The sequence below is a fragment of the Erpetoichthys calabaricus genome, chromosome 16, assembly GCF_900747795.2.
Source record: "Erpetoichthys calabaricus chromosome 16, fErpCal1.3, whole genome shotgun sequence".
NCBI classification, from domain to species: Eukaryota; Metazoa; Chordata; class Cladistia; order Polypteriformes; family Polypteridae; genus Erpetoichthys; species Erpetoichthys calabaricus.
In genome coordinates this window covers 96,268,474-96,295,571 of record NC_041409.2, presented here as the reverse complement: position 1 = coordinate 96,295,571, position 27,098 = coordinate 96,268,474, and the positions used below count along the sequence as shown (strand labels likewise).

The following is a 27,098-nucleotide window of genomic DNA, read 5'->3' as shown; positions in this document are numbered from 1 at the left end:
TGGTATTTTTCAGCTGTTGATAATATCAAGACATATTTGCAGGATTTACTGTCATCATATCATTGGAAAAACTTATGCATTATGTCTTCTGAATTAGAAATGGCTATGTCTCTTGACACTAATGAGATTATTGTCCTCTTCAGTTCTAAGATTGGTAGGCCTGTAGCTCATCTAGAAAATCAAAACCTCACAAGAAAGGTAAGCACTTTCTGTATGTGTGTGTGTGTGTCCTCTGTGACACAGGAGTGTATAACTGCCTAATTCATTTGAGTGGCAGTATATGTATGATATTCCACTAATTTGTCTGTGTAAATAGGCCTTATGAGGACTTGACTATACATTTTTGGAACTGTGTCCCTATACTGGCAAGATAGTAATTTAGACATCAGGCCAACCACTTTTGCAGAGATGGCAGCTTCCTCACACCAAAACAAATTTCTGGCTATGCCACCAAGCCAAGTGTAATAATAAAGATATCCATATGGACTGATACAGGGCATTACAGATTAGGATTTCAGTGATGGTCCTAAAAAGGGGATTTGGTTTGGTCAAAGGAGACATTTTATGAGATTTACTAATAAAAATAAGCAACAGACACAACACAACAAGGGCCTGGACACCCAGTCTCCATCATACTGTGATTCCCAGTCCCAGCACAGCACAGAGTGCAAAAGTCTGAACTAGGAAGACGTTCATCAAGTCTAAACTTCAGGCTGAAAACACACAACATGCTGGAGAAGAATACTGAGAATAGTTAATCGTCAGAGTTTAAACTGGAGGTCATATGTTTGGGACATTTCCTCAAATGTTCATTGAGTAAGCTGTATGCCGCACACTCTTTTGAAATAATCGTCTTAAAGTGGAGAGCATTTTAGCAGTGAGAATAACTCAGATTTGCAGCCCCACCTGCTTTTTCCCCACAGTGCACTCCTTGTTGTGTGTGTTTGTGTATGGTGATACAATGAACTTAGCTGAAATAAATTTTCAAAGTGTAAACAAATTAGTTAAAAGAAGTCATTGAACCTTAAATGAGTTAAAGTTCTCTTCTGTAAATTCTCCTGCTTGAGCTGTGCTGGACAGTTAGTGACCACTGCACACTGCTGACCCTCCAGTACTCACACACTCACCTTGAACATTCAGTAGTAAAACGTCACTGAAAGCTGAAAATGGTGAATAGCCGTGACACCAGTACGGTCCACTGTCAGACTGAGTCACATTCTGGATTGTGAGAGTGTTTCCAGAGACACGGCGAAGATTTGTCATCGAAAATTCTTTCTTCCATTTGTATTGAGTTTTAGTTAAGACCCCATCAATGCTGCATTCCAGAGTGACGTTGTCTCCGACGTACACGGGTTTTCTCTCATTCCTTATGTTCACTGTTGCCTTTAATTCTTCTGCATAAAAAAAGAGATGAGATTTAAATGACAAGAGAAAGAAATCAGCAAACCACATCTGCTGCTTTAAACCTTGTAAGTGAAGTGAGTTTCTGCTTTTGAATTCTCATCCCTCCTGTTATGTTCTCATGCTGAACAGGCCTCAGGGTGAGGTGGGTTTGCTTGTGTAATGGGGATTTATTTAACTTGCTTAATTTCCCCAAATTCCCTAATTCATTTAATAATATTGAATTTAGTTTAGGATAAGATTGTTTAAAATTATTTTTATTCTGTTTTTATATACTGTACATACAGTATATATTATTGACCTTTGCCCCGTGTCATGACTTATAAGCTTTGATTGCCTCTCCCCAGTTGCTCTTAGGCTGGCTAGAGAGAGTGGAGTTATATATGATGGGAGGCTGATTATGCAGTTGCTTATGTTTCTGTGTCATCGTATTCAGAAATCTTGATGAATAAAACCTGAACAACATCAAGACTTTCGTGTGGTCCTTTGAGTTTCCATTTCACAATGCAGTGCAGTGACTGTGTCTCAGACGCAGTGGTAGAGTGATGACCAGCTACACTCGAAGGCTCCCATTAGGGGTCACCACAGCGGATCATCTTCTTCCATATCTTTCTGTCCTCGTCATCTTGTTCTGTTACACCCATCCCCTGCATGTCCTCTCTCACCACATCCATAAACCTTCTCTTAGGCCTTCTTCTTTTCCTCTTTCCTGGCAGCTCTATCCTTAGCATCCTTCTCCCAATATACCCAGCATATCTCCTCTGCACATGACCAAACCAATGCAATCTGGCCTCTCTGACTTTGTCTCCCAACTATCCAACTTAAGCTGACCCTCTAATGTCCTCATTTCTAATCCTATCCATCCTCGTCACAACCCAGTGCAAATCTTAGCATCTTTAACTCTGCCTCCTGCTTTCTGGTCAGTGCCACCGTCTCCAGCCCATATAACAAAGCTGGCCTCACTTCCATCCTGTAGACCTTCCCTTGTGAATTTCCCATTGGGATTAATAAAGTATCTATCTATCTATCTATCTATCTATCTATCTATCTATCTATCTATCTATCTATCTATCTATCTATCACTCTTGCTGAAAACCGTTTGCACTCTCTTTTTCACTTCTCTTCCACAATCCCCATTACTCTGTACTGTTGATCCCAAGTATTTAAACTCATCCACCTTCGCCAGCTCTACTCCCTGCATCCTCACCATTCCACTGACCTCCCTCTCATTTACACACATGTATTCTGTCTTGGTGGTCTTACTGACCTTCATTCCTCTCCTCTCTAGACCCCTCCAGGGTCTCCTCAACCTGCTCCCTACTCTCGCTACAGATCACAATGTCATCGGCAAACATCACAGTCCACGGGGACTCCTGTCTAATCTCATCTGTGAACAAACATTAAAATGCAATGTGAGTGAGCCTGCTGACCACACACCATGTAAGTAAAAGAACAAGAATCAAAGAAACAAACCACAAGATGCCTTTAAGGAAAACTTTTTATGAGAAGAGAGATAAAAAAGTTAACTGTGTGGCGAGACTGTTGTCTTTTTTCATGTATTCCTCTGAGTTACCAAACAGACTGACAGTAGGAATGATTGGGACTCCTGAGGAGGGCTTACTAAGTTTTAGTTTATTTCCTTATATTCTTATCTCAAAGAGTTTACACTTCCATGTACGGTCCTATCCTCTAAAGCTTATAAGACCCACATGGAGATTAAACCCTCTGTTGCTCCTTGTCTCAGACAGACAGTAAGTGACCTTTGCACATCACTAAGTTCCCAGTTGTCACAAACTCACCTTGAAGATTCACTGTCACAACATTGCTGACCTCTGAGTAATCAGGTGGATCATCTCTGACAGCCCAACACCAGTACTCTCCCACATCATAGGGCCTGACAGATCCTATCGTGTACGTGTCTCCAGTGATGCGAGTAAACTCATTCCAAATGCCTCCATTAGATTTGAACCAACGATACCTCCAGCCAGTTAAGTCTCCCTCAATTCTGCACTCCAAAGTCACATTTTCACGTTTGTAAATGTATTCTTTCTGATTTCTCATCTTTAGTGTGACTTTTAGTTTCTCTGTAGGGAAGGAAAGAAAAAACAAATGTACAAAGTGACTCAGAGATCTGAGTGCTAATCAAACTACTGCTTTAAAGTCCATAAGTCAGTGAGTTTCTAGCTAAAATGAAACTCCCTGCTTTAATATTGTCATTTTTAAGACTTCTGAGTTTTAAGTTTTTCAGTGCTTAATAATAACAATAATAATAATATTAATATTCTTTACATTTCTATAGCTCTTTTCTTAAAAGAGAGAGTGGGGAGCCGCTTCAACCACCACTAATGTTTGGCATCCACCTGCATGATGTTACGGCAGCCATTTTTGTGCCAGTACGCTCACCACACATGAACTGTTAGGTAGTGAACTGGTTAGAGATAGTTAGCCAGTTAGAGACAAAGGATGATCTGGGGGCCAAAATGACTAGAACATGGTGGACAATTTAAACCAGGACATCAGGATAGATGTTACTCTTTAGGAAGGATGACCAGGGATCTTTTATGACCACAGAGAATCAGGACCTCAGTATTACAGCTCATCTAATGGACGGTGCCATTTGTTACAGTACAGTGTCCCCATCACTGCACTCGGGCATTGGGATCCACATTCAAGCCACAGGGTATGCTGCCCCGGCTGGCCTATCCAACACTTCCAACAGCAACAACCAAGCTTTTTCCTAGATTGACAGGTATCCAAAATTCTCAACAATATGAAGACAGCCTGAGTATAAAAAGTGAGCTTGCTGAGTTTTGGTTTATGTCCATTGAAAGAACTTCTATTTCAAAGAGTTACATGTCATCGGTTCTGAAGTTACAAGACAGCCGTGTGCAGATGGAGCTCCTCTATTAATATCAGTGCTGGACAGTTTGTGACCACTGCTCATGTCCAATCTTCTTGTAGTTCCACCATAAGTGTAACTGAATTACCAAGGCTGTAAAACACAGAGGACCCCTCTGTGTGTGTCACACCAGTGCACCACTTGATTGTCATGTGTCAGCCAGGGTTCTTCCCCTGTCTGTGGTTCAAAGTGTTGTTTCATATCTTCTTCGTTCATTTTTGTGCCATTTATTTATTTTTAATGTTGCTTTGTCTTTAATGTACCTGTTTTATGTCCCATGTGTTTTGTGGGTGTCCCCAAACAGGATGAGCCACCTGTCAGTCATTGCCAGGAACTGCACTCTACCCTGTACATCTGGGGGTTCTCCAGAAGTTCCTGGTGGTTTATTTTGAATGCGCTCTAGGTGTTTGATCAGTTCTCGTGTTTCTCTGTGCTGTGTGCCTGTGGTATAGCGGGTCCACAGCTGAAAAAAACAAAAAAGTGAGGGTTTTAATAAATAATTGATTGTCCTTCTCCATGGGCGAATGCACAGCTACGGGGAGTTCGTGAAGTAATTCTCCTTAGGGACAAGCTGACAGAGAATGGGAGTAGATTCATACCTGGTGGCATGGATCGTGGACTATCTTAAAGACAGACCTCAGTATGTGCGTCTTGGGAACTACACGTCTGACATTGTGGTCAGCAACACAGGAGCACCACAAGGGACTGTACTTTCTCCGATCCTGTTCAGCCTATATACATCGGACTTCCAATACAACTCGGAGTCCTGCCACATGCAAAAGTTTACTGATGACACTGCTATCGTGGGCTGCATCAGGAGTGGGCAGGAGGAGGAGTATAGGGACCTAATCAATGACTTTGTTAAATGGTGCGACTCAAACCACCTACACCTGAACACCAGCAAAACCAAGGAGCTGGTGGTGGATTTTAGGAGGCCCAGACCCCTCCTGGACCCCGTGATCATCAGAGGTGACTGTGTGCAGATGGTACAGACCTATAAATACCTGGGAGTGCAGCTGGATGATAAATTAGACTGGACTGCCAATACTGATGCTCTATGTAAGAAAGGACAGAGCCGGCTATACTTCCTTAGAAGGCTGGCGTCCTTCAACATCTGCAATAAGATGCTGCAGATGTTCTATCAGACGGTTGTGGCGAGTGCCCTCTTCTACAAGGTGGTGTGCTGGGGAGGCAGCATAAAGAAGAAAGACGCCGCACGCCTGGACAAACTGGTGAGGAAGGCAGGCTCTATTGTTGGCATGGAGCTAGACAATTTGACATCTGTGGCGGAGCGAAGGGCGCTCAGCAGGCTCCTATCAATTATGGAAAATCCACTGCATCCACTAAACGGTGTCATCTCTAGACAGAGGAGCAGCTTCAGCGACAGACTGCGGTCACCGTCCTGCTCCACTGTCAGACTGAGAAAATCGTTCCTCCCCCAAACTATGCAATTCTTCAATTCCACCCGGGGGGGTAAACGTTAACATTATATAAAGTTATTGTCTGTTTTTACCTGCATTATTATCAATCTTTAATTTAATATTGTTTTTTTGTATCAGTAAGGTGCTGCTGGAGTACGTGAATTTCCCCTTGGGATTAATAAAGTATCTATCTATCTATCTATCTATCTATCTATCTATCTATCTATCTATCTATCTATCTATCTATCTATCTATCTATCTATCTAATTGGGGTGAGAAAGCACCTGCACGTGAGGGTGTGGTCTTTCTCAATTGCTTCATTGGCTACCTGCAGTGCGTCATTGAGATGCAGCACCCACAGAGCCTTAAAAACAAGTCAGCGCAAGGCAAGATGGGAAAAGAAACAAAGCTGTAAAAAAAAAGGTGGCGGAAGTTAAAAGACAGAGAGAAAGGCAGAAGCTGGAATGACCTGGCGCTTATATCGAGGGACGCAAGTGGACGGGGATGGTGCCCCAGGATAGAGCATGTGTCCAGCACTCAGGAGGGGCATGAGGATCACTCAGCTGAACAACCAGGAGCAGGAGTGATCGTTGCACTCCAGAGTGTCCTTTTGATTGGCAGCGGTGGGAGAATGGCATGCTTTTGCTGGGTGGAGCCTGGATTGGCAGTGGTGGGCACAGAATGCCATGGATTGGGCGGCGGGGACACAGGCCAGGTTTAAAGGATGTCTGCGCCTGTTGGTGGATGTCTCTCCATGCTGCAAGGTCCAGGAAGGATAAGCCAGAGAGGCATCGGTTTTAAAAGGGAAGCACCGGGTACTGAGGATTTTAAAGAAGGCTTCCACTCTAACCTTGTTTTTGTGGATTTATTTATTTGCATTTTTAACCTCCACTTTACACTTCGTTTTTATGGATTATTTATTTATTAACTATTGAGAACTGCACTTTCTTTTTGAACACTTTTTTTTTTGTTGGTTGGTTTGTAATAAAAGCAGTTGAGCTCTTTTCACCATCCTGTTGCTTGGTTTGTTTTGTCCCCATCTGCCATGCTCATCACAATTATGGTACTGATGGTGTTGGGTTCAAGAGGCTCCCAAAAGGGACAAGGGAGCAAAGAACTTACCCACACCATCACAGTTCCTGTTTGATTTCTCTGGAGTTTTGACTTTTGTGTTTTGATCTTTGACTTCGCTTTGGGAGTTCTGTATTGGGACTGTGCTTGCCTTGGATTTATTTGTGTTTTTAGGCAGCTCCATTTACCATTGTGGTCTTTAGAAGTCTCACAGTATATCACAGAGTATCTTTTGTGAAGAATAAAACATTTTTTTATTTTTGTGATGTGTCTGTGTTTGCTCATTTATTGGATTATTGGAAATGCTTTTGCAACTTTTTGGTCCCCCCTGATTTTTCACCACAATGCATTTCTGTGTCCATTGCCACTGTGACAGTTCTGTCCAATTTGCTCATTATAAAATTAGAACAGTTTAGACAAGAACAGGCCATTCATCTTAACAAAGCTCACCAGTCCTATCCACTTGATTGTTCGAAAATAACATCATGTCAAGTTTTGAAGATTCCTAAAGTCCTACTGTCTACCACACTATTTGGTCACTTATTCCATGTGTCCGTGGTTCTCTGTGTAAAGAAAAACTTTTTAATGTTTGTGTAAAATTTACCCTTAACAAGCTTCCAATTGTGTCCCCGTGTTTTTGAATAAATCATTTTAAAGTAACAGTCTCGACCCACTGGACTAATTCCCTTCATAATTTGAAACACTCCAGTCATGTCTCCTCTTAATCTCCTTTTGCTTAAACTAAGAAGGCTCAGCTGTTTTAAACTTTTCTCATAACACATCCCCTGCAGCCCATTGAATCAGCCTAGTCACTCTTCACAGGACTTTTTCCAGCATTACTCTGTCCATTTTGTAGTCCTGGAGAGCAAAACTGCACACAGTACTCCAGATGAAGCTTTACCAGTGTGTAATAAAGCTTGAGACATAACCTCCTTGAACTTGTACTCAACATATCAAAGCAAAAATATTCTGTTGGCCATCTTAACACTAGAATCCCTGAAGACTACGAAAAAACTCATAATCCCAGGCCACCTAAATTTCCTCGCACCTCCTCATCAGCGTCTTTTGTTTTGCAAAAGTGTTGATCAGCACAAGCAGCAAGCAGCCTGCTATACCATCCCCCACCGACGCAGTTTTAGTCATAGACTATGTTCTCCCAGCTCAAGTCTGTTTATCTGGGTGTGAGGTGCCTTGAATTTTATAGGATAAATGACATATTGTTATCTTGAATACATGCATTTCATGTGTGTTCTGTGTCTACAACAATCTGGGTAAATGTAGAATGACAGGAAATGCGAGGCAAGAAATGTTGAACACATAAGTAGAACAGAAAATTTTTTTATGTTCTACTAATAATTGGCCAAATGCTGACATGAAGTGTATAAATATCAAATAAACACTTTCACAAAGCACACAGATATAACAAGACAAGTGCACTTTGGTAACATTTTACATTAATTCACTTTTTTTTCAATAATTTAAGCAAAGTAAAAGAAATTGGGATAGGATATGACATATGAACATATATGTCTGCTTGGCTGGTGTAGATGTACGAATTGCTGTCTCCAAGTTGAGAGGTGGTGGGTTCGATCCCAGGGCTTTCGTGAATTAACTGTTTTGAGTAGTGAGTGACTATTTATTACTACTATTATGGATTAAAAACATACATTTGATTAATTTGAGTCTGTATTAAGCCTGTGTAAATTTATGGTACTTGTAAAAGTTATTGTTTTGTTTCATTATTAACTTTTATACTCTCAGTCATGTTCATGTTCCCCCAGTCTGACACTGTTTTCAAATAGAGATGTGTTATAACAGAGGTGAACTCAGATGAGGATGAGGGTTCTACATTGGAGAAAGAGAACGGTTTCCTCTCCCGCAAGAAACATCCACTCACATATAAGAACAACGCAGCTGCACCAGGCGTAAATGAGAAAGATGGCACCAAGGTTGGGCGTCATTGTGCCTGTCAATCTGCCACACGCATGTCCTTCATCGAAACAGCATGGCTTACAGAGCTTAATGCCTGCCTAGACTCCAGTTCAAGACTGGAATAAGAAAGAATAAGAGAAGGAAGTAAATACTTTAAATTTTTCTATAGGAACCTACAGAGAACATGACTCTAACTAATAACCTCCACACCACTCTAGTTTCTCTTTTCTTTTGTATTTGTTTGCCTCTCCTGGATATGTTTGTGTTCTCTGTAGGACAGCTGTGACATTTGGCTCTTATGAACTTCTGATCTTAAAGGGATTGGTTTCAGGGTTCTTACTGACTGATACCATTTCACACCACATTATCTCTAAGGGGGAAAGGTTTGATATTTAGCTTGAAAAGTTAATTCCATAAAAGCAAAGGTTATGTGGCAATAGTTTGAATATTTTGAGAAAACTGAATGCTTTTCCCTTGGTGTATATGTATTTATACTAGCCGTACCCCGCAACTCCGCCTGCGTAGTAGTAGTACAGGACAAACTTTAAAAATCAATAAACAAACAGGTACCGCTAGATAAGTGGAGGCAAGGTACACTGCAAAACGTAAAGGTTGACCAACTCGAACGGAGGCTGGTGCATGAGTGACGAGGGCCCTGCCTGGCTCCCTACTCCTGACATCACGGTTCCCCCTCCCCTCAGCTTGCAGCCTCTCTCTCGGATTAACATGAGTAAATCGCTCCTGCAAACAAATTATGATTCTTAGTGGAATGAGAGAAGTCACAAAATCAACCAGAATGTTCAAACAAATTATAGAAAAAAAGAGATCTAAATCCGTTTAGTAGTTCTATTGTTCGCTAGCTAAGCGAAGGTAAGGTATCTTCCAAGGCTGGTGCATGAGTGAGGAGGGAATGCCCCCCTCCCCTTAGCCCGCTGTGTCTCTCTTGGATTCGCCCAAATAAATTGGTACCAAAAGTAAACTATGATACTTAGTGTGATGAGTGACGTCGCAAAATCATGAAGAATGTGAATTTTATTGCGTAATATTAATTGATACACAGGATGGAACAAATGTCAATATTACTGTATTAGGAACTTCACATTAGGATTAGATACAACATCAGAACATAAAATGTAAGATAATGTGTTATAATTAAATGTGCTAAATTAGATACAGGATATAGTACAACCCTTTAAAAGTTTGTAGAAGAGGGTATAAGGGAAATAATGTTTGTGGGATAATGTTGTTTTTTTAGGAACTGGGGTACTTGGTTCCATATAGACAGAATCCGTTGGTGGCAATACAAAACAAATAATTAATACTATGGCTTCTTGGGCGTAAGTAATACAGAAGATAGCAAAACAAAGTAATAATTCAGGACTAAAGAGATGAACTGTCTTATGTATGGACTGGTGAGTGTGCAGTTTATGAAGTTGGAAAGACCTGATGATCCTAGGTGGTGGCAGAAGATTTAAATAAGATACTCAGTTACAACTCTTGCCATTTAAATATATAAGCCAGTGACTTGCATTAACAGGAGTAGTGTTGACGTCTTCTGAAAGGAGGATTGATACCTACTTTCAGCAAGATATCAGTTTGCTTTATGCAACAAAGATGATAAGACCACAGCTGAATATACATTGGGCAACTTTGTAGATGAGAGCATGAGGATGCGAACATGGTTGTGTGTATTTGGAATATCTCTGATTGTTGTATACATCATTGGCAACATAAACTAGAGACATTTTGAAGTTTTCAGGTAAATACTTGTGCTGTCTGTTTCACCACCAATGATAATAGTAAATGATTTGATCATAAAATGAAAAATACAGGAATAGGTACACTTCTGTAAACTAACATAATTAATGTTTGTTGGTTATGAACGAATTAAATACATTGATCAAATAGTTACTGATATTTTTTTATCATCATAATTAGAAGTTATGAATTTATGGAACACAATTTTACATGTTATTGTTTTGTGTTTGATTTTCATTGTTCAATATTATTGATTTTATTTGAATGATTTGCACTGATTACTGTTTTTCCGCAGATCAGGAAAAGAGAATGGGTGATCGGATTGTTATTGGAGAAGGAGGGCCCTGAGATGAAAGTCGGCACAGGTTGTTGAAAAGCTGGCACCCCTTCTCTCATCTTGGGTCCAAAATATAGTGTGGCTTTAACAATTCCCAAAGGGAGGAATATGTTACACTGTATGTAAATGCTGTAGTTTATAAAATGAACATATTTCCTTATGCTATAGAAGAGAACTCCCTGTTCAAGCATTAACTAAATAGTAATAAATGTTACAGATGGACAAGCTTTTCTCTTGCCTGATTACTGACTTCTCCTGTTAGATGATATGTTTCTTTCTTTAATTAAGATATTGATTTCTAATGCACCCCCTGCAAACTTGCCTTTTTACTATTACTAAAGAGATGTGCATTGAAAATACTATCTGCATTAGGTGGACTATAACACACTCCTAAAATAAGGCCTTTTTCCCCAATGCTTTCCAGATGAAGCCAATGAAGCCAGATGTGCTCACTAAGATGGAGATCATCCTCCAAGTGAGTAGGACTTGCATTTAAATTCCATTTCACATACACAGTAACCCTGCATCCTTTTCAGTTCTGTCTATTCTTCCTACAAAGATATGACTTTAAAAAAATCAAAGGAGCTTCTTCTTTCCAAGTAATGTGTAAAATTTAGTGATGACTCACTAAGCTCAAACGATACTCAAAAGAGAGCTGAATGTATGTTACCAAACATTTAAGTTCAGATGCTGTCTGATGTCAAACTGTAAATGAATCAAAACAAGAAGCCATTGAAGCTTCACTGTCTTAAACTTCCAAACTATAAACCCACTGAGAAAATTCATGGGAATAACACGTCTGTGGTCGCACACTTACCTTGAAAACTTAGTGTAACAGCATGGCTGGGCTTGGAGAAATAAGGATGCAAATGTCTTTTACCACTACACCAGTACACTCCAGTATCAGACTGAGTCACAGACTGGACTGTGTAAGTTTCTCCAGTAGTGCCATTAAGTAAATCTCTCCCTCTTGTCAAGTTTAGTTTGTACCAGGTGTATGTCCAGCCAGTAAAGTCACTGTCAGTGCTGCAATTCAGGATCACTGCATCTCCGATGTACACTGGTTTCCTCATTTTCAGTGTCGTCTTTGGATTGCCTGTATGGAAAAAGAAATGCAATTTTAAACAGAGAATTAATAGACAATCAGAGCTCCTGCTTTAAAACTTGCAAATGAAGTGGGTTTCTTTTTAAAATTTAATTCCTTCCTTTTATATTTTCATTCTTAACAGTTCAGATTGCAAGGGGAGTTTGTTTTAAGAGTTCTCAGTAGAAGAACATCAGTAGTTTTATTTCATCACAGTCGACTATGCTTACATCAAAGTCATCTTCCAAAGAGACCAACATCATACAGGACTTGCATTGTACTGCTGTCATGATTAAAAGTTCAGGGGCCTCATGCATAACGCCGTGCGTAGAATTCACACTAAAACATGGCGTACGGACAAAAGCGGAAATGTTCGTACGCACAAAAAAATCCAGATGCATAAATCTGTGTGTTCGCCAACTTCCACGTTCTTCCGCTACATAAATCCCTGCTGCCACTCCCCAACTTCTTCCACAATTACACTTCTTTGAATATGCAAATTGATATAAATAGACCCTAAGCTCAGCGTTCTGTGAAAAGGCAATGGCAAAAGCACAGGGGAAAATAGAAGAATTTCAGCGAATACGAAGTGGAGGCAAGGAAAAACGTACTATTTGTTGGTTTAAACAATGATATAAACAACAAAAAGAAGTTGATCGAGTGACATAGCGTGTCAGAGAAACTCGAAAGCTCAAGTTCACAAAGTCAAAGTCGCCGTGAAAAGGCAAGTCGTAGCCCACCGTCTGAGTGTCATATGAAAGCTTATTAGGATACGGAGAAAAGATAAAAAATAGGGTCACAGTGAGAAAAAAGCTCGAAATGTCAAATTTAATCTCAAAATTTCCATTTTAATCACGTAGTTTATTTTGTCATTAAAGTAGAACATCATAAACTTCACCTTAAAATCGTTTCATTAGTTTGTCAAATACCATCGTAACTAAAGTAGCACGCTAAATGCTTTGTTTTGTATGTGCTCTTTTATGTGCGCTATGTGTGTGAATCAATATGTGCATCTTAAACGGGCTTTCTCTTCCTCCGACAGGACACAGAATCTATTACATTTGTGATATTACAGCTCTATGATTAATTTAAATACTGAGATATATACTTGATATCATTCTCATGATGATAGGAATTAAAGCATGTATTAAACATGGGAACACGGTGGTGCAGTGATAGTGACGAACTGGCGCCCCATCCAGAGAATGATCCTGCCTTACGCAAGATGCTTGCTGCGCCATGTGCGACCTTCGATGAAATAATTTATTGCAGCAGTACTGTCTCTTTCAAACATACTAAACCCCAATTCTTGTCTTTCCTTTTCTTTTTTCAAGTACCCAATCGCCACACAATCAGCTTAGTAGTAGACGTTAAGCCATCTGTAAGCTTAGCACTCCGTTTCTTCAAAACGTTTAAGGAACATTGAAATATCTTTGTAGTACATGTTTAATTATTCTATCCATCTATCCTTCCAGTGATGTGCCAGCCCCAGCAAGAATATAGCGCGAGGCAGGAACAATCCCTGAGCGGGGTGCCAGATCCTTGCTAGTGCTGAGACACCCTGTCCTCTCATGTTTAATTATTAACAATATAGATTATTTAAATGATGCTAACATTTTATCTGTATAATGTAATAAACATATTTTGCTGCATTTCATCTTAAAATGATATCATCATCATATGTAAATACGTGCTAAAGTGGCACAGGTTGTGCAATATTATAACTGCATCGCAGGTTTACAGTGAGGTAATTGTACTTATAAGTACAAACAGTTCTACAAGGAGAACTTGATGGACTGATTGATTGCATTTATAGTTCTTGAGATGAAACCGTTTCTGAACCGCAAGGTCAGTACAAGAAAGGCTCTGAAGCGTTTGCTGTATGGGAGCAGTTCAAATAGACAGCATGGCTGAGACAGCGTGTGCTTGATGCTGTATCCTGATAATTCTCTTTCCGATCAGCTACTGTAGAGCTGTGATTCCACACTCAGATACAGTGATATAAATACACCGAGTGGTGCAGTGAGAGTAATATGGAAAAAGATGATCCATTGTGGCAGCCCCTAACGGGAGCAGCTGAAAGAAGAAGAAGAAGGTGAAGTGAGAGTAACAACGGTGAAGCAGCTATGGTATTTGGAATAGTTTGGCCATTCCATGGACTATTATATTGTTACAGGTTAATTACAATGAGATACCGTAAACTAATAAACAATATGCGGTTAATTTCAGTGTATATGATAAAACCGCATCATAGATGTGGATCTAAAAAAGAAAGGGAAACCACACAGGAACAAAAGCACTGTTTTGACGCTGGGTCCCGCCAGTTTGCAAAACCGAGCAGAGAACTTGCGTACGCCAGGGTTTGAGCTAGCGTGAAAATGTGCATGGTTTTACGCCAAGTTTAGGTTTTATACATCGCGATTTGAGTGTGGAAACAGGCATACTCAACACTTTTGTGCGTATGCATCGTTTATACATGAGGACCCAGGCCATCTCCTTGTCTTTGCATATCCTTACTCATTCACTTGCAAGCTGTTTTTTATTCATGCTTCACATGATTTTAATTTCTGTTTGTAAGAAATCACAAGCTTTCGAGGCAACTGAGGTGATGTAATTACATCTTGCCTGAAGAAGGGGCCTGAATTGCCTCAAAAGCTTGCATACTGTAATCATTTTAGTTAGCCAATAAAAGGTGTCATTTTGCTTGGCTTTTCACTACATTCATAATGGCTAACACGGTATAACACCCTAGTACTAAGAAATCACAAGGAATTTTATGGTCCGTGTCGCCCAGGAGGTCTGTGGAATAGGCAAGCATCTGGAATAGTCCTGTGGCTCAGTAGAACATCTCACCAGCTCTTTGTATTTGGGAGTTCAGATACCAGTGTGAAATAATTAAAGTCACCTAAGATAATATCAGAAATCTGGGGATTTATTTTTAGAAAGAAATAACTGATCTGATAAAATCTACATTGCCATCATAGAATTTCCTTGACAGGCAAAATAAACTCTAATCAGAATAATGGATGCAATTGTACCCATAAAATGGTTATCAGAAATTCTAGATGATGTGAGCAGGTTCTTCTCTACATTATGACTTTGCTGCACCACAAATTGTTTATACGAATGCACACTCTGCAATGGTCATGGCATCAATAAGCTCTGAACGACCTAAAACTAGGGAGACTGATAGACTCATCATGGACAGAGGGCAATCACCTGATGACTAAGTGAAGTACATCCATTTTATTGCATAGTAAGTGGACATATGAAAGAATCAAACCCTGTAAAAGTGGCCAAAGACCCTGTTTTCAAAAATGGATGAAAGTCCCGACTCTGTGTCCACTCTCCACACCTCCCACTTCCTGTTTGCATGACCCCCAATGTTGTGCTGCAAGTCTACTAAATGAACCACTGTCCTAGTGTCCTGCTGCAGTGGGACCAGATGTATGAGAAAGTATCCCATTGGTGAATACAGAAAACCAGTGAAAATCAGCACAGGTATAAATGATGTCATTTCAACACTGAATGAAATTTACAAAAAGCATTGACAAAACAAACACAGACAGTCGCACTTAGTGTCCTCTCTTTAAGTCCATCTTCTCAAAAATGGAAGATGTAGTAATTTAAGTAAAGTTTCATGTGCAGATTGTTCAAATCTTTACTCACAATCAAACCTTACAGATTAGTTAATAAGAATAAAAACACAAAAATCAATACATCAGCATGCTGCCTCTTCAAAAACTTCAGATGAATGTTTATCATCTTTTCAAGATTTGATGAACGACCCTTGCCTTAAGTAAGAGGTGCTACAGATCTCGAGAATGACACTAAAGCACAACATGACAGTCCCATTGTAAAAACAAAAATCAAAGTTTTAAGTGTCGCAAAGATGCCTTCAAAGGTAACATTTTATCCAAAAAAGAGTTAAAGGAGTAAATAGGCAAACTGTAAACAATGGAGACGACGGCAACTGTTGTCTTCAGCACTCTTGGCCTGGGGAGGTGATCTTACATAGCTTTAGTTTACTTCCATACAGAAAACTCTAATTTCAAAGAGGAAAACATCACCTGTTGAAGTTACACTTCACTCCTCCAGAACCACCAAGCAACCACATGGAGACAGAGCCTCCATCTTTCCTGTGAGCGCTGGACAGGTAAGTAACCGCTGTGAAAGATGAATGTTCTCTTCGTTCCCTTGTCCTAATCCTTATCTAAGAAGTCAAGCAGAAGTAAGCTTTAAAAACATGCTTTGCTGAGCAAACAGAAAAATATTTGTCCAAAGGACTCAAGGTCTAAGCATTCCACACATGAGACGCATTCCACACATGAGACTGCCTTATCACGTTTTCCCTTAGTTTACATCTGAACGCCATAACAAAGGGGCCAAGAAATTAAGTTGCACAGGGGGCGTTGAAGGGGCTCAAGGATTGTGTATAATAAAGTGTCGACGGTTTCATTTAATAATGATATTAAATCACGCATTCAAGGGGTATAAAAACTTTGCCCCACCCAACAGACGGGGTTCAGAAGAGCCCTGAGGCTGTCAAGTAATATTGATTGCCTGCTTTTTTGAAACTCTGCTCACTGTGACGATGAGAAAATAAAGCTGCTATATGACCAAACCTGCTGTCTTGTCTGAAGTCTTCGTCCACACTGCTGGTAATTGCTGACCCTCATGTCATTACACACACACACACACACACACACACACACACACACACACACATACTCACCTTGAACAGTCAGTGTCACATTATTGCTCAACTCTATGTAGTAAGGATGATCATCTCTGACAGCTGCACACCAGTACTCTCCACTGTCAAGTGAGGACATCCTCTCAAGTGTGTAAGTGTCTTTAGTGATGACACACATTTCCATCCATGTGTCTAAATGACTTTTATACCAGCGATATTTCCAGTTAGGCATGTCACTCTCAATGCTACACTCCAGAGTCACATTCTCACCCTCGTAAACTACGTCCTTCTGATTCTTCATTGTTAGTGTCACCTTTGGATGATCTGTTTAAAAAAAAAAGATGTCATTCACAAAAGTGACAGAAAGCTGACAGAGCCAATGCAACCTTTCATCTAAAATCTCTTAATTAATTGAGTTTACAGTTAAATGGTTTGAGGTTAAATCACTATATTTGGGATTTCATTCCCAACATGTCCAGTCATAAGATTTTTTTAAACACTTCTCAGAAGAACAAACGGAGAAGGCCTGCATGTAAAAATTTGCTTCCCTCAATATTCCAGTTTCATTTGTGCTTGACGTCATTTTTCTGTTATTTGTAATTCATAAACACCTCACAGGAGTTTTTCAGTGTTGAGAATTTACACACAATAAAATCTTAAACTTTGGATAAAAATAATAAAAACATACAAATCAGTATATTGGCAATCTGTCTTCTTAATTTTTTTAACATGGATATTTATTTTGCATCTTTTTAAGACTTGATGGATGCTTTTCTTACGGGGAGAAGTAGCAGAATTGGACAGAGAAACTAAACATTAATGTGAGAGACCCTGCTGACCACCCAAGGATCAAAGTTTGATTTTTATAATCAAATTGTCCATCAGTCACTGAGCATATGGAACCAATGCAGAACACACTTACACACGACTTACACAAGAGGTAAACATACAGTAATTGAGTAACATTGGGTTAGGGCCTGTTTGTTCATCAAATGTAATAAGACAGGTAACAAAAGTTGATTGCTACAAGTAAAATGATGTTATAACTAATAAATGTACAACAATAGATTAACAATCAATAAAGCAATCCATATTATTAACCGAAGGTTATGGACGCAGGGCGCATCGAAGCGCACGCGCACTGCCGCACTGCAACGAGCCCACCCATAGCTAACAACACAGCCACAGAAAACACACCCGCTAGACAAATGAAGCGCACGAAACACCTCCCAGGCAAAGGAGTCACGGCTCAAAAACGAAACAGCTCAACTAACGGAAATACAAATCCGAGCCCATAGCTAACGACACGGCCACGGAGAAAACAAAAACGAAATGATTCAGCGCATATGTGAATCACATTACAGTATTACAGTACGGAATCCCCAGACGTCCAGACTACACAGCATATTTGAATCACATTACAGTATTACAGTAATACATTATAGAGCTCAACTAAATACAAACACAAGCCCGTATGGCTACGACCGGTAAACGAGCTTGTATGAATAAAAAGAATGAATGAGGGTTCCCACACAAAGAAACCACTTTAGTACAAATATGTTTATTTAATTAAATGAAAACTTTACCATGGCTACAACCTGTACACTAAACCTGAGGTAAAGCGTGCACGCCAGGTTGTAAAGCCGCCCGAGCACGACCACCCACACCACCGCATATACCACATTCGTTTAGTGATGTGGCCCTCCATGCCCGGATCCGCCGCCATGGCCACTTCAGCATGCGAATCCGCCGCCGTCAGCAAACGACTTCTCGCTGACGACACAGCCATAGAAAAACAAACATGGGACTGCATGGCTAAGAACAATAAACGAAGGCGCCTACAACTGAGTCACAGCTCCAAAAAGAAACTGCTTTAGTACAAATATGTTTATTTAATTAAATGAACTGTCCCAGGACACACCCACCATCCATGATATTTCATCCCTCTAAGTATCAGAGGGAACAGAAAGTGATTGCCATTCTTGGATTTGCAATTCTTTTGAGAATCGCGGGCTTGCTGGTTAAACATAATGTAACAACAAATCAACCATCCATGTAAAAGATCACAGAGCAACGTTTTGTTTTCTATTTTTTCAATCAATTAGACAGATATTCACAGAACAGATGAGTGTTCAATCGCATCTTAAATACATTGAGGGAGTCAGCAGAACGAATGGAGGTGGGCAGCTCGTTCCACCAACTAGGAACTACACAGGAAAAGCGTCTGCATTGACACTGGATACCACACAGAGGTGGCATCACCAGAAGCTGTTCACTGGCAGACCTGAGGGAGTGAGAAAGACCATAGCATCTCACCAATGTCTCCAAATATGCAGGTGCTGTCCCACTGACTACTCTGTAGGCAAACATCAGAGATTTGAACTTAATGAGTGCTGCTGCAGGGAGCCAATGTAGTGACCTGAAGAGAAGAATGACATGTGCCCGTCTGGGCTGGTTAAGTACAAGATGGGCCTGTGCATTCTGGACCATCTGCAGCGGCTTGATAGTACCACTGACAGACTGAGGACATTGTTCATCCCCCACACTATGTGACTCTTCAATTCCACCTGGGGGGGTAAACGTTAACATTATACAAAGTTATTGTCTGTTTTACCTGCATTGTTATGACTCTTTAATTTAATATTGTTCTTTATCAGTATGCTGCTGCTGGAGTATGTGAATTTCCCCTTGAGATTAATAAATTAATAAAGTATCTATCTATCTATCTATCTATCTATCTATCTATCTATCTATCTATCTATCTATCTATCTATCTATCTATCTATCTATCTATCACATTTGGGTACTCCTGTCAGAAGTGAGTTGCTGTACTCCAGAAGCCTGTTTTATCTGTTGCTTCTCTACATGATAATCACCTTTATCAACACTCACAAACGTACACAGTGCTTAATCTTTGAAAAATAGCCAGGATTAAAACATTGTGTACAGATGGAGTTTTACCATCTTTCTTTTGCTAAAAAAAACCTACCCAATTTTCCACACCTTCCACCCATTTCTATTGCAGAAGAAATACCGATCAGTCTTGAAGACTCAGACAGCATCTCATCAATATATAAAACATCTCACAGTCTTTCCTTTCAAAGATCCCAGAGAAAGGTAGGGAAAGGATCTTTTAATTAATATCTCTAAAAAGGAGTAGAAGGCAGCCATGTACAGAATACACTCTAGCTCCATATGTGCAACGCATTGAATCATTCCACCTTTGATCACACTTATCTCATTTAAAATTGTCCAAAATCTATCCATGTTATGATCCAACCATGCGAATGTTGTAATTGATTTGCAACCTCACCAGGCCACATGTTTTGGAAGTGCACCAAATGAACATCATTTTGGACAAAACTCATTGAATGTTTATCAGACAGCCTTGGGGTCACAATCACTCCAAACTCATTGAGAGCTGTGTGTGGTGGGCTCCCAGATGGGCTTAAAGTGGAGTGGATATCTATCTATCTATCTATCTATCTATCTATCTATCTATCTATCTATCTATCTATCTATCTATCTATCTATCTATCTATCTAAAGTGGAGAAGGAGAAATTGATTGTAATTGTTGATACCGCACTACCAGCACATTGACTGGAAGAATCCAGACCCACCTTTTATAACTCAGTGGGTAACCGATGTCTATATTATTTAAAACTAGCCGTTCCACGCTGTGTCCGCGAAGTAATGCAACAGGACAAACTTTAAAAATCAATAAACAAAAAGGTATTGCTAGCTAAGCGGAGACAAAGTACACTCCAAAGCACAGAGGCAGACCGACTCTCCACTCCTGACGCCACGCTTTCCCCTCCCCTCGGTCCACAGCATCTGTCTCGGCACAAATATATCACTCCTGCAAGCGAACTATGATTCTTAGTGAGATGAGAGAAGTCATAAAATGAACCAGAATGTTCAAGCAAATTCTACAAATAAACCTGATCTAAATCCATTAAGTAGTTCTGTCATTCACTAGATAAGCAGATATAAGATATGCCCCGAGGCTGGCTTATAAGTGAGGAAGGCCCGACCCACCTCACCTCGGCCAGCTGCATCTCTCAGATTCACACAAATAAATCGGTACTGCAAGCGTATTATGATACTTAGCGCGATGAGATAGGTTGGAAAATCAAACGGAATGTTGTAGCAAATTCTACAAAAAAACCCGATCTAAATCCATTACGTAGTTCTGTCATTCGCGAGCTAAGCAGATATAAGATATGCCCCGAGGCTGACGTGTGAGTGAGGAGGGCAACACCCACCTCCCGTCAGCCAGCTGCGTCTCTTTCAGATTCACACAAATAAATCGGTAATGCAAGTGTATTATGATACTTAGCACAATGAGAGAAGTGGCAAAATCATCTGGAATGTTCCAGGAAATCATCGATGAAAAACCCGACCTAAATCTGTTAAGTATTTCTCTTGTGAAAAGTGGATAGACATACAGATAGACAGACAGATGGATTTTATATAGAGACTAGTCATTTAGCCCGTTACAATAACGGGCGCTAGAACAGTAGTGCATAAACATTAGTAGGAACAGTCTATATTAAATGGCAAGGGACTTTGACCTCATTCTTTTTGTTGGTCGCATTTTTCTTTCTTTCAGCCTTTCTTTTGTTGTTTACTTGCTGAGCTGACTGTTCTTCGTGGGCTGCCGCCGTGTATTGTGTGTCTTTAATTTTCTGTGACAGTAATACTGTCTTGTACGTCCGCTGGCTTGTACGTCCGTAATATACTTTTAATTTTCTCTGGCGGTAATACAGGCGTGCGCGTCGGTAATATGCCTTTAATCTCCTCTGACAGTAATACTGGCTTGTATGTGGCTGTAATATGCGTCACTGTATTGTGTACCTTTAATTTCCTCTCGCAGTAATACTGGTTTGTATTTCCGTAAAACGCCTCTAACTTTCTCTGACAGTAACATCGCACATCGCACCGTGCCCCGCGCATGCGCACTTCACCAGAAGATACCCACACACGGACACCTGGACGCACAAAGGGATTTTATTAAAGAGGAGTAGGAAAATTCTTCCTTAAAGGATTTGTTCAAAACTTTTCTAATACATTACAAGATCTAATCAATAAAATTTTAGAATAAGATTTATATCAGCGGAAAGGACATTTTTCTTTTAACTAAAGATTTTTGCTCCTGCTGTTGGCGCTCCTGGCTTCAATTCTGTTTTCTTAGGTTTTGTCTCCTTTTGTTCTTGCTTTCTTTTTTAACTTTCTGACGTGCTTTATTTTCTTTTCATTGTCTGAATAGATTGTACGGAATGTTATTTTCCTTAAATTAAAAAAAGAAAGCAAACTTTGCAGGATGGTCCTTTAAAGTTTCAAATGACCCCACCCTAGTGTGTATGTGTGATGAAATGGTGGTCTCTCCAGAGTTGTATTTCGCTTGCACACTCATGTGCTGTTGTAAACCTTGGATCATGTTTTTCACCAAAATTGGATTCATGTGCTTTTGTAGTTGGAAGGATGGATTCAAAAAGTTTAGAGAGATGACAGTGAAACTCAGACAAGTGAGTACAGTATTCAAAACAAAAAAAAAATAAAACAAAAAAGGCAGGTTTGGATGTTAAGTGGTGTCACATGACATACCGTCGTCAGAGGAGAAGCTGAAATCACGTGTCTCAAATAAAGACTCTAATCCTAACCCTGTAAGTCCCGGTGTCACAAAATTACAACATCACATTTAACTGTCTCTCCCAAAAACACATTTAATTTTTTTCTTTTTTTTTTGAAAGACCACATTTGCATAGTCAATGGGCCCTATTGTTTAGCCCTGCAATGTCATTGGATGGTGGATGTTTATATAGGTCTGGCCATAAAGCCATGAACTCATACAACCTGTGAACGTTCCTAGAAGCACATCTCCTTGTTTCATTGGACTGGATATTTCAGCACTGAAGTAAGTAAAATCTCTGAAATATTTTTTTTTTTGTGATTGTTAGAATGTGTAACTCATGGAAATGTTAAGTTATGGTAGAATGCATGCATCAAATTAGATTTATATCTTGTTATTTGTTTGTTGTAATTTTCCAATGTTGGGTGAGAGTGGTAGTCAAAATAGCATGTGCATCTTGCTGATGAAACCCACCACAATTGTGTCATCCGCTTAATGAAGGTGTTGGAGCCGTAAGCAGCCGTTCAACTGCGAGTCAGCAGAGTGAACAGAAGTGGGCTGAGTACTGCCTTTGTGTATTTAGTTTTCTAAAGTAAACATCTCTCATTTTTCACCTTTTCAATTAGAATTGGAATTAATTTAAAGTATAAAACATAAATGGCAGAGCATCCGTGTCACAGAGTCCTGCATTGGATCAGGTCATTTAAGGCCTTGTTAATGTTTGTGGGTTTGGGTGAAATCCAAAATTTCTAAAAAAGTGGTTCAGATCTGAGTAAAAACCATTTATGAATTCAATAACAAAACAACATTAGGCTGTTTCTTGTATTGTGTTGCTTTTCTCCCTACCTACCCTGACAGCACAGCCTGCAAGTGTGGTCAACATTGAAAAGAACCACAGAGTCAAGGTGCGGACAGGGACAGAACTGCCTGTCATCTTATTCTCCAATGGAAAACCAATGGCCGGCTTCTGGCAACTTTATTTTCATTGTGAAAGTAAAATGGCCAATGACATTAAAAAAAGTAACAACCACAAGAGAATAGCAAATTCTAATTATTATTATGTTCTTCTTCTTCTCTCGGCTGCTCCCGTTAGCGGTTGTCACAGCGGATCATCTTTGTCCATATATAATTATTATTATGTTAAATCCAATATATGGAGACACTTGTGTCACTGTTGGTTAAATGGTAACCCTGGGATTGCTTCTAACTGTAAAGCATGAAAACAGTCACAAAACTTAAGGAGTTACTTCCACTGGAAAATTTGAAAGCTTGTTACCTGCATATGCCAAGGAAGTCATCACCGTCAACCCTGAAAATAAACAAGAAAGCAGAAGTTTATCCAGAGTTCAACTTTAAGCTTTGAGTTTTCAGTTCCTTCATGAATATCGATGCTGATAGCCACTTCAACTCAAACATCGAAAATGCAGAAGTCACAGAGTTCAAACAAATTCAGAGGGTCTCTTAAAGCTGACAGCGTGATTCCATTGTTGTGCACATTGCAGATTTCTAACTTAGTTCTCATACTGGCCCTTGTTATTGGAAAATATCCTGAAACGCAAGTTTGCTATTTTTCACACTGTCGTCAGCTATTCTTACAAGTGGAAAATGAAGCGGATATTTTCATGTTCACATTTTCCCTTCTACAGCCCCTGGTGAACTGGTGACTGAATAAAAACCTAAAATTAAGGAGTGTGTCTTGCAATATCGACTCGGGTTCACTTCCCGGGTCCTCCCTGTGTGGAGTTTGCATGTTCTCCCCGTGTCTGCGTGGGTTTCCTGCACGCGCTCCGGTTTCCTCCCACAGTCTAAAGACATGCAGGTTAGGTGGATTGGCGATTCTAAATTGGCCCTAGTGTGTGCTTGGTGTGTGGGTGTGTTTGTGTGTGTCCTGCGGTGGGTTGGCACCCTGCCCGGGATTGGTTCCTGCCTTGTGCCCTGTGTTGGCTGGGATTGGCTCCAGCAGACCCCCCGTGACCCTGTGTTTGGATTCAGTGGGTTGGAAAATGGATGGATGGATGTCTTGCAATACCTCAGCTCCATCCATGAGTGATCTCTGCCTCACACCCCTACACTTCCAGGATAGCATTTAATATCACATAAGCCTAAAAATAAAATAAACCAGTTCAGAAAATAGTACAGAGACTAGATGGATGGATTATACCCTCACACTACTCTTTAACGAAGGCTTTGTTTAACATGAATTTATTGCCATAATATTATCAGTTACACAGAATGTCATCTGTTCAAACTCACAATTGTAAAAATTTCAGTACAAACATTCCAGATGTCATAATCACAAATCTGATAAATGTATTAAATATAATGCAAAAGTAGGCCTTTGACTAAACATTTTGACAAACTCTTTATTTTTATCTATCTATCTATCTAGAAATTCACTTTATATATTTAGAATTCAGTCCATATTTTTAAGTATTACATTATGCAATATATTCAACTTTAGCGTTTTAAAACTCATTCCATGTGTGCTCACTTTGACTTTAACATTCCAAAACTGATTTTATGTTCACAAATATTTCCCAACGTACAGATTTTTAACCCAAGCATGTTCCAAATATTTATAAATATGATTTTAGATACTGAAAATGTATTTCATCTGTCGTATCTGATTTGAGAATGAGCCCGGCACACTTATTTGACAATAACAGATTCTAAAGACGCTGCCGAGAGTGAATTCTTTTCTGAGTTAAACGTGTTCAATATCTCATGTCACTATGTTACTCCATCATCAGCAGTGTGTCACGTTTATGCTCACATTTCTAATGTCCTGCAGCATCAACACCAGTCTCTAAAGCCTTTTTACTGCACTTATTTCTGCTGGTAATTTGCTGCTGTTTGTTATTTTTTCACTGCTGACCATTTGCTCTGATATCCTGCACACCTTTATTGCTTTTTTGCATTCGATTTTTAATACAATTTTAATACATTTTTAATAAAACAATTTTAATTTGTATTTAAAAATTAAATTATTTATTTAAACAATTAAATTAAATTATTTATTTAAAAAAAATTATTATTTGTTTTTTTAATTTTTATTTAATTTTAATACATTTTTAATAAAGCAATTTTTTATTACTTTTTTGCACACCTTTATTGCTTTTTTTCAATGGCTATTATTTCTTCATTTTTTTCACAGATAATTCATTCATTATCCATGATTTTCACAGATTAGATTATTTTTATTATAAATGTTTAAAACCATCAACTGTACTTACAAACAATCCAGTAGAGCTGACTTGACTGCATCTTTGCAACACAGCACAACAAATGTGCCTCAGCTGAATCTTCCTCCTTTGCATAAAATGACCACCTTGTTGGCTGCTCTTTGTGTTAAAGCCCACACTTCAGATGTGTCACAATTTGTAGATTGTGCTGTGTGTTTATTCTTTAAGATATTAGGAAGTTTGGTTTGCTTCTCAGTTCCAAAAGACCCTTGTGACACCAAATATCTCAATATAAGCATTTTCATTAAGGCCAACACAGCAATTATCTCGGAAACTGCAGGGAGTCCAAACGCTGGGTTTGATTCCCATATCTTGCCATTATCAATGTGGAGTTTTCATGTTGTCCCAGAGAATGTGTGGATTTTTCTTTCACATCCCAAAGACATGAGTGTTAGGTTCAGTGGAGATTCAAAATGTGTCCCATCTGATTGTGTTCATGAGTGGGTCCTGACTTGCACCTGACATTATCAATGTGGGCTTTGGCCACTCTGACCCTGAAATTGTACAGGTTTGAGTTTATTCAGGACAGGTCAGGTTGGGGAGCATGCACTGGTACAGCACGTTGCCGCACCCACCACACGACAAAGCAACTCGGGATACTGGTTGGCAACCCCCCAGGCAGACACACAGTACAGTTCCACCCTTCAGAAAATATCCTCTATGTGCCGCAGCCAGGTGTTACATGGGTGTCCCCTTGGCCTGGTCCAGATCCTCAACAATGAGGATCCTGCAAGCCGGATCACCCTCGGGAAATCACACCACATGGCCATAGTGCGTAACTGACGCTCCCTCACAATGCAGGTAATGTGCTTCATTTGGGACTCCATGAGCAACCGCTCATTCGACACAAAGTCAAACCAACGGTACCCAAGAATTTTCCAGATAGACACAGTACCAAAGGAGCCCAGTCTTCGTCTCAGGTCACTGGATAGCGTCCATGTCTCGCAACCATATAGCAAGACAGGAAGCACCAGGACTCTAAAGCCTTGGACCTTCATTGTTTTGTAGAGATATCGGGAGCACCACACACCAGCGGCCTCATGACCCTCCATGCTCTCCCAATCCATCTATTGACTTCATCTTATTAAGGACAGAGACATGAACATCACTGCTGAGGTAAGTAAACCTCTCGACAAGGTCAACGCTCTCTCCGCAGAGAGACACACTGCTGATGACTGTGTCTAATAATAATAATAATAATAATAATAATAATAATAATACATTTTATTTATATAGCGCCTTTCCCATGCTCAAGGCACTTGTGTCTAAAAGGTCAATAAAGGCTTGGCTGTTGGTTTTTATCAGAACCCTCGCAAGCCCAGACACTCAGACTCCTCGCTCAGTTTCTTGAAATCCCCAATCAGAGTCTCCATTGACTCTGCAAAGATCACAAGATCGTTGACAAAGTGAAGATCAGTGAATCTTTCTTTGTCAACAGATGCCCCACAGCTGCTTGGCCCCATGAACTTGCCCAACACCCAGTCCATGCAAGCACTGAACAGAGTAGGAGCAGAACACATTCCTGATGGACCCCAGAATTAACTGGGAAAAACGCAGAGGTTCTGCCTCTACTCTGCACAGCACTCACAGTACCAGTGTACAGGTCGGCCATGATATCCAGCAA

The 27,098-nt window shown here is 39.9% G+C and overlaps 1 protein-coding gene across 1 annotated transcript in view; it reads right to left on the bottom strand.

Annotated features, from left to right (window-relative positions):
- LOC114666621 (Fc receptor-like protein 2) overlaps positions 1-25,621 on the bottom strand; it is a 47,424-nt gene extending 21,803 nt beyond the window's left edge. The window contains exons 1-4 of the mRNA XM_051920038.1: positions 25,466-25,621; positions 23,509-23,541; positions 16,639-16,923; positions 11,899-11,915 (exon numbers count right to left, since the gene is read on the bottom strand). Coding sequence (XP_051775998.1) covers positions 11,899-11,915; positions 16,639-16,923; positions 23,509-23,541; positions 25,466-25,496 — 366 coding nt within the window. The 5' untranslated portion in view covers positions 25,497-25,621. The remainder of the gene's footprint in view (positions 1-11,898; positions 11,916-16,638; positions 16,924-23,508; positions 23,542-25,465) is intronic.
- Between the last annotated feature and the right edge of the window lie 1,477 nt (positions 25,622-27,098).